General features: G+C 37.9%; 1 protein-coding gene across 1 annotated transcript; it reads left to right on the top strand.

The window, feature by feature from the left end:
* Nucleotides 1-4,113: 4,113 nt before the first annotated feature.
* On the top strand, nt 4,114-8,881 carry LOC120105575 (monooxygenase 2-like). The gene is made up of 6 exons (XM_039118160.1): nt 4,114-4,297; nt 4,418-4,564; nt 5,718-5,786; nt 6,132-6,297; nt 6,444-6,672; nt 8,215-8,881. Exons 1-6 carry the CDS (start codon nt 4,224-4,226, stop codon nt 8,745-8,747), a joined length of 1,218 nt encoding a protein of 405 aa, XP_038974088.1. The 5' UTR covers nt 4,114-4,223; the 3' UTR covers nt 8,748-8,881.
* Nucleotides 8,882-9,103: the final 222 nt, after the last annotated feature.

The raw sequence follows: 9,103 nt of genomic DNA, 5'->3' as shown, positions 1-9,103 counted from the left end.
GCCCCAGAGTTTAGATTTGCTTTTCAAATTATGCCATATTTTACTTAATAGTCCATTCCTTTCCACATATATCAACCTCCTTTACCCATAGATCAGGTGAAACCACAAGCTGAAGTTGACTATGACGGAGGTATGTGTCTTCAATTTGTCTGTTTGGATGTTTTATATGCTCATCTTTCTTGACAATTTATTTGCATTCTAGAGGATGGCTCCATGGAATTGTTGTTTTTGACATCTGGCCTGAGCAAATTCTTGTATTAGTTTCCGTTGTTTTCTTGTTATTTAAGCTACAACCCACGCTTTAAGGATCAGTTCTAGAAAAAGTGTCGTTCTTTTGGTCTATATATTCTTGTGTTCGTACCATCAAATCTTTGTCCTTGGTCCTTCCTTCGAGCTTCGGCAGAACCAAATAACTTTTGGAGGAAAGCTGGATTGGTTGAGCCAATGTTTTCTCGGGGAAATCCAGATTGGATCGACTGATTTCTCGGTGGTAATCACAATTGGCTATTGAGTCGACGATTGCTTGCTCCGACCTGGATCGATCACATTCTTCATTGGGTTGACCATGCTGCGGACATTCTTGTCCACGGTCGAACTTGGAAACCCTTCCTTTTGTTGGATAACGACTCCCACTCTTCCATGCATATAGCAGGAATCTTTAAAGTCTGCCCATGAAGCTGTGACTGATATTACGTAAGATAACACGTCGTTTGAGGCCCCTCATTTCATAAGCAATGACCTCAGTGCATCCTACCGTCTCTTGCTTCTTCCATCATCCCCCCGGCCTCTCAACTCCACCTCAGTTCTCTCTCTCCTCTACCATTCTCGCACACGCCGACGCAGTCCCCCTTCATAGATAAACGCATTCCTAAACCAGTGAGGAGTAAATGGCAATAGCCAAATCCAGTGAGGAGTAAATGGCAATAGATAAGAGATGGTTGTAGGAAAGGAGTCATGAAGAGCTTGGTCTTGGAGTCCTCAGAGACGTTGAGGACCACAGGCTTCGCATTCGCCACATCGACCGTAGCTTATATCTTGGGCTTGATACAACAAAGCAATAATGTTGTTATAAGCTTCCTACAAGATAAATTCTTGACTACGATCATGGGCAAAGTGGTATTGAAGATGGCTGACTATGATTGTGGAAAGCTTTAAAGCTATTCAAGCAGAAATCTTTTATAAAGTAGCTTGCGGCTACAAATCTGTTAGTGATTTTTGTACTACCGTAGCCTGCAGTTTGATTTTGGACATTGTGAACTTTGCACTTGTATGAAAAATAAATATAATCCCATCCCCCCTTCTCTTGATCCTCCTTTTTCTAAATTTTATCCACTAAAACTGTTCAAATAGATTAAAAAAATATTTATAACAATTCTTCTTCTTCCCTAAACTTGTGCCAATGCATGCTCATATGCTAGTTCCGTTTAAAGTTATTCCATTGATCTGCCAAGACAAGTCTGAGTAGCTCGGTAGGTGAGGTGCCAAGGCCTTGCAGAATGGTAGTCCTCGTTCTGCCGGCAAACCAATCAGAGCTTCTGGCCTGTAAAAGGATACCTGGATCATCGGCTCTTCTGGCTCTTTTACTTGCATGTTTTATTTCTAAGAGATGAACCATCCTCTTTCAGTATTAGCTTCTATGCATGTTTCAGCCTGGAAAGTTGCACTGAAACAATTACATGAGACAACCATTGCCAGAAAAATTAAAGAAATAACAAGGAGTGCAGTTATCCAAGCTTTCTTTTTTAATTATCAATAATTAAGTTAATGATCATAGTGTATCTAGAATAATGAAAATATTAGTATATCTTGAATAAAATAATTTATTAATTAGAGATAAATATTGAAAATCGTGAACACTACTTTGTCAGATAACACTATTTTTTTTTTGTAGATATAGCGACTCGTAATGACCATCGGCTAAAAGGAGTAATAAACTTTAACTAACAAACTTTATCTGACCATTATATTATTATAACAACTGTTATGTAGTAGGAATAATTGTAATTATTTGCATGATACTTTGTTAAATATTTTTTTTCAAATTTCTATTTTTTTACAAATTTTTCTCTTAAATTAGACTTTACGTATTGCTAAAAACTGATAATTTTTTGTAGGACCCCTCGTGCTGCTACAACGCCCAGGATCACTCGTCTCTTAGGAGCCCTCACTTTCGGGCCATTTTAAAGTAAATTTTGATGGTAGCGCATTCGGTGATGGAGGCAGACATGTATTGGTTTCGTGATCAGAAGCCATGACTCTGGATTGATAGCTGCTAGAGGGCGAAGCACCGTGGGTCTGTCAGCTGCTGGAGCGGAGCTCATGACAGCCTGAGAGGGCATCTCCTATGCAAGGGGGTGTTGCGGGCAGAGTGTATCCTCCTCGAGAGGGACTCATGAGCGATGGTGATTGATTGAATTTAGGAGGAGGGATGGCAACCCCATGCTCCGCGATCTCCATCAGATGGTGAAAGACTGTAGCACATTTCGAGCCGCGCACGTATACCGGAAGACGAACAGAACTGCTGACTGGGTCGCCGTGTATGCTGCCAGCATTCAGGAGAAATCCTCTAGACAAACTAGAGGGTCGTTTCCTTAGTATTGAGTCATCATTTTTTTTTTTTGATTCTACTGGTTGCATCTACGCCAGAGTAGTAGTGTGAGCGGTCATTGTATCAAAAATAAAATAAAATAAAATAAATTGGAGACATGCGCCATTATTGTCTTTTACTTTTTTTTTTCCATATATGCTGTTATGAGAATGCTATAACAATTATTTTAATGTTCAGTTTTTAAGAGAAGCGGCAGGCGCAAAGTATCAAAAGGAATTTATTAAATTAAAGGACAAATTTAATAATATTATTATGATGATGACAACCTCTCATGATGGTAACTATCCACCAAGCTACAAATATAAAACAGCAGCATTATTGACCTCTGGTCAAGCAGGCTTTCCTCGAATAGGGATGGCTGACCAGCCATATGTATTTTTTTGTGGACGGTACGAGCACGAACATGGGCCTCTAACTAAAATAATCAAAGCTAACTACGTAAGGCGTAAGATGCTACGTCATGCGATTCCACGGCGGTTGGAGTCCAATGCACAGGGCAACCGGTTGGTGATCAAATTAACTAAAATTCGATGAATTTCCGTTACGATAAATTTCCATTTCTTTCTCGGCAAAGCCCACGCCGGGACTTCCCTCCATGCACATGCAAGGACTCATTTGGTTCATAAAAAATAAAAATTTATTAAAATATTTTTTGAAAAGATAATTTTTTAAGTATATGATGTTTGAAAAAATAATTTTGATAATGAAAAAGTCGCACATTACAAAGTGACTTCTGTTTGGTCGAGCATTTATTTTTCTAAAAAAGTTATATGAAATATTTATTATATACTTAATAAAAAGAAAAATTTTACTCATAAATTTTGATGACTTAAGAGTACTTTTGGAAAAAAAGTATCCAATTCCCAACATGTGGAAAAGTAGTTTTTTCATGTCCTTCATAAGTTTTTCTTTTCCATATGGAAATAAATTGAAATCTTATTTTCACGAGAATACTACTTTTCCATCTCCCTTTTTTGAAAACTACAACCAAATATTTCTTTATTTTTTTGTTGACCATAATTTTCCTCCTCCTTTCTTTAGGTCCTAAATAGTTTAGAAAAAGAAGAAAAAAAAGTCAAAACATCCCTCAAAAAGTTATAATATATAAAAATTTATGGTATTTAACTATTTATTATAATATGCAGAATAATTATCTTTGACGCAAGGGTATTGTTGCTCTATAATCTCTTCTAATCATGCCCTCATGATATATCCTCTTACCTTCGGAGCAAGAGGTTAGGGATTCCATTTTGGATGACAACAACCCCCTTTGAATCTAAATTAGTGGATTCTCGGTTCATTGAAAGGTTCGGTCTTCTTGGAGGTCTACCCTCCAATGAAAATAAAGTGGAACGGAGAAGAAGGATCAGTATGGATTAGTCCCCCCTGGTCCAAGAAAAAAAGAAAAAGACAATCCTCTAGTCGCATCAATCCTTTTAATTAGCGCATGCTGCTAGCTGCTGCAGGCAAAAATTTTGTATTTAACGTTCGGATGACTAAAGAGTAGTTCAGCGATGACCTCACAAGAGTCCCCACTCTCTCTCCCCTTCCGGCTATAAGTATTCTTTTCCTCGTCTCGCCTGCCTCAGCACATCCACAGCTCGCATTGCATCAAATGGAGGCCATCGAGGATGTCGTGATCATCGGCGCCGGAATAGCTGGGCTCGCAACAGCTTTGGGACTCCATAGGTATGTACTAATTAACAATAATACGCTGGTTTTTGTGTGGCCTGGTGACATTAATATCTTCTATATATTGTTCTTGGGAGGAAGGAGAAAATGACATTGTGGTTTGAGAGATGGATGCAGGAAGGGAGTGAGGAGCTTGGTGTTGGAGTCGTCCGAGTCGCTGAGGGCGGCGGGTTTCGGGATTACCACATGGACCAATGCTTGGAGAGCACTGGATGCGCTTGGGGTGGGGGACTCTCTTCGGCAGAGTCATGACCGCATACAAGGGTAAGCAGCAGCAACACCTTTTCTCTCTCTTATTATCGATTTGCTATCTCAACTATCTAGTGGTGGTCATCTGTTACAGGACTTTTTTGTGTGTGTGTTATTCGGTTCTCAAGTACTGAATCCTTTTAATTGAGAAGACATGCATCGATCACACGATTTATTATGCCTTTCGAAGAAGCTCAAATACAATTTAGACAGACAGACAGAGTGAGAGAGAGAGAGAGAGAATTTTTAAAAAAATAAAGAAATCAAAGATCCAATACATCTCCTATTACCTAGGATACATCCAGCAAATTTTCTTGATTCTGTTCGTGCATCCATCCACGTATTTTTATTTGGGAATTTGGAGCACTTTAGATGTGTAAGCCAATCATATCCAATTGGATGAGATCGTATGATTTAAGAGCACAAATCTTTTATAGTGTGCATGTAGCACCGCAGAGTGTTATACGTACAACTATGGATGGCCACCATCAAAAGATGGATAACCATCAAATAAGACAATCCACAAGTACGTGCCATATATAGATAGCCATCAAATAAGATAATCCACAAATGTGTACCATGTCATATATGGTATGTATTGTTTGATGGCCGTCCATCTCTTAGTGGAAGCCATCGAATACTCTATGGTGCATGGGCCACATATTAATTAAAAGATCTTGGTTAAATAATTCAAACCTAAATTACCAAATTAGTCTCTACCGACTTTACCAATTGTACTAGTTGAATATGCACCCTATTTAAAAATGCAAAGAATTGTGGATAGCTTATATGTGTAGTCTCAAGCAATTGCAAAATTTCGTAGTTTATAACTAAAACTGGCACATGTGATTTACCCAAGTTCCTACACACATAGATGTTGCTAGTTTATTATGAAAAAAAATTTATGCAACTTGATCAAATAATAAATGCATATCATTTTCATGCCTAATATATACATATATGAAAAGCAATATATATATACATACATACATACATACATAGATATATATATATATATATATATATACACACACACACACACATATACATACATACATTCATATGCATGTATGTATGTATGTATGTATGTATAGATATATATGTATGTATGTGTGTGTGTATGTATGTATGTACAAATATAAATTAATGAATGTTTTTGTGTGTGCAGACTGACAGCTACTTCCTCAACTTCTGGAGCGAGAACATCAAATTTGGCATTTGTGGCACGAGGGAAGATGTGAGCTTGTAGATTGTGTCACGCACGAACCATTTTTTTTTTTTATCACATTGTATTATTCTTTAGCCACCAGACGATTGAAGTTAATCTATATTTCTCGTATTTTGAATACATACTTGCTAGTTATATGATATAATTGTAATGTGATCATGCAATAATTATTTGTAGATCAAATAAAAATATATCAGTCTCTTGCTAGAAACCACTAACGAGGTATCCCATTAATATCTTCTCGGGAGAAAGTAATGTGTTCCATTCATTTAATTATAGTCTTTTCTGGTGGAATCTTTTGGTTGCCTATATAAATTATGTTTTCTAATCTAAAAAAATTGAAAAATGATGCAGTGGGGAGCATGAAGTTCGCTGCCTAAGGAGGACTATATTGTTGGAAGCCTTAGAAAAGGAGTTACCAGTTGGCACGGTTAGATACTCTTCCAAAGTTGCTGCAATTGAGGAGGATGGCTACTTTAAGCTCCTGCATTTGGCCGATGGCTCCATGCTCAAAACTAAGGTGCACATATTTCTAAGAGGAAAGGAACATGGATGAAATGATTTGTAATGTAAAATATGTATCAATGTGGCATATAAACTTTCTAGAGTTGTTAATAGAATCATTTGAAAACTATTTCTGTTGTTTTTTTCTTTTTCATGTTATAGGTCTTGATAGGTTGTGATGGAGTGAATTCAGTGGTAGCAAGATGGTTGGGCCTAAAGAAACCCGCATTTACGGGGCGTTCAGCTTCAAGAGGTTTTGCTGAGTTTCCAAATGGCCATGGTTTCAAACCCGAGTTCGCGCAATACTCTGGAGAAGGCTTTCGTGCAGGTTTATTGCCTTGTAACGAAAGAATTGTTTATTGGTTTTTCACTTGGACTCCCTCTGAGCAAGGTAAGCTCTACAATTTTTGTTATGTTTGCATGCATTCTATTGTGCATATTGTGCTCAAAGTAAATGAGACCGAACAGGCAGAATGCTCCACTTCCACTCAAATATAGACCCAAAAAAATTTACTCAACATTGAACATAAGTACATAACAGTGCAAGCTTATTAAATATAGTGCCCCGCTATGAGCAGTGAAGCTAATTGAAAAATAGTTCGGCATCTTCCTTGATTGTATAGCCATAGAATTTGGACCATCGGTGTTACAGTTAATTGCTTGAAACATGTGTTACGTTTTATTCCAAAAGAATATGGTTTTGAGGCTATTTATTTTATATTTTTTCTTCACATTACCTATGAATTGAAAGGCTAGAAAAATACATAAAATCAATGCTCGCTTTCGCTTATTAAAAATAGTAAATATTTTTTATATTAAATCTCAGCTCTTAAATTTATTGAGGATAAAACAGATATTTTAAAGATTTATGATTTAGCTAGTTACAAATTAAAAAGAAAAAGTTTTTTTTTGCAAGGTAGTCCCTGATATTTCTTGTGTTTATATATTCATTCCTGCCTATTCCATATTTATATTTAATCCGTGTATCTCGTGTTAACTTAACTAGATGACAACAAAATATTCTACTTATATTCTTCCAACAATGCTAATTACATAACTTTTGGATATTTTATTTCTAGCCCTCGTACTTACAGACCTCTAAACCCATGCCACTCAATCGCAAGGAAAAGGGAAAGTAAGTAGGAAGTGACAGAGGCACAGAGCCCCTGGCCTCATCTGCCCTTAAAATAATGATATATTTGTCATTCTACAACACTGGCAGGGTTCAGTCAAAAAAACCAGAGGAAGAATTGTTTCGTACAAATGTAAGACTTTGCAAGAGTTTTATATAAATATGGAAATGGAGACAGATATATAAACACAAAAAAATTAATGACCAATTTATGAGAAACTCAAAACAATTCTTTTTTTTTTTTTGATAAAAGAATAGGAGGAGAGGGGGAGGGACCAGCCCACCCGCTTAGTTGTCCTCACTTGGCCTTCCTTCCACTAGAAAATGCTCGATACAGGTCGCAGGTTTCGCGTGCCTTTTTCGACCCGTGGGCTCACCGCCTTACGTGTGGGTACGTCACCCCAGCGCCACCTTGGTACAAATGGAAGGAAAGCATAACCGACCGCCAGCAAGCCATCCGGGAGTGGGGCATTCGATCCCCTAATTTAATCGACGTCCGTGTATTTCGAACTCGGACAATTTGAATGGAATTATCGCTCCGTTACCACTAGCCTACCACCACGGTGGCTCAAGAAGAATTCTTTCGCTTTATGCTAACCGCATGGTGGGCTCAGCCAAAGAAAAAAAAAAGTGGGGGTTTTGGGCGGGACAAGAGAGTCAGTCCTGAAAAGAGGGATTTCTTATGAGAGAGCGTGAGAAAGAGAACAAGAAGTAAATTTTACTCATTGTATACCTACAAGCCTCTCTTTTTTTTTTATCAATTTGAAAATGTTAACTCTTTTGTTTGGTTTTATTTGACAGAAAAGGAAGTGGAAGAAAGTGCAATGAAAATGAAACAATATATGTTAAGCAAGTTGAAGCATTCCAAGGTGCCTGAGGAATTTATACATGTCATAGAAATAAGCGAACTCAGCAATCCGGTCTCAGCTCAATTGAGATACAGGTGGCCATTTTCTTTGTTGTGGGGGAATATAAGCAAGGGAAATGTTTGTGTGGCCGGAGACGCATTCCATCCCATGACACCTGATTTAGGTCAAGGAGGCTGCTCGGCACTTGAAGATAGCATTGTTTTGGCCAGATGCTTGAGCGAAGCCCTTTTGGCGGAGCACAATGGAGGAGCTGAAGGAGGGTACGACAAAATTAAGAAGGGCTTGGAGAAGTATGCGAGGGAGAGAAGATGGAGGAGCTTTCAGTTGATTGCCACATCTTATGTCGTTGGTCGTATACAACAAAGTGACGGTGCAATCATGGGTTTCCTAAGGGACAAATGTTTGTCCGGTACAATGGCTGGGTTGCTCTTAGAAAGAGCTGATTTTGATTTTGGGAAGCTCTAAAGCTATTAGTAATTAATATTGAGTTCTTTTATGTCATAATGTAACTGGAACTGTGCCAGAATTATTAACTGGTATTTAATTTATGCAGCAAAATTCCGATGAAAAGCTCTGTTATTGGGGCGTTAGTAGGCCAATCCACGAGCCTAAATTTATGTTGTTTCAAATTCGACCCCCGTAGACATGCTTAATCCACATTAGGTAATTGATATCTTGAGTTTATTACAAGGGAAATCTGTGCAGGCTGTCTCGTATTCGCTTGTGTGTAAGCATTAGTATTTGGCATGTGCCATGAGAATGACCAAAGTTAGGGTGACTTTATCCTTTGATGAAAAACTTTTTCCAACTTGATGAAAATT

This window comes from Phoenix dactylifera, chromosome 2 (genome assembly GCF_009389715.1).
Source record: "Phoenix dactylifera cultivar Barhee BC4 chromosome 2, palm_55x_up_171113_PBpolish2nd_filt_p, whole genome shotgun sequence".
NCBI lineage: Eukaryota > Viridiplantae > Streptophyta > Magnoliopsida > Arecales > Arecaceae > Phoenix > Phoenix dactylifera.
Note: the sequence above shows the minus strand (reverse complement) of the source record. Positions and strands in the feature narration are given on the sequence as shown.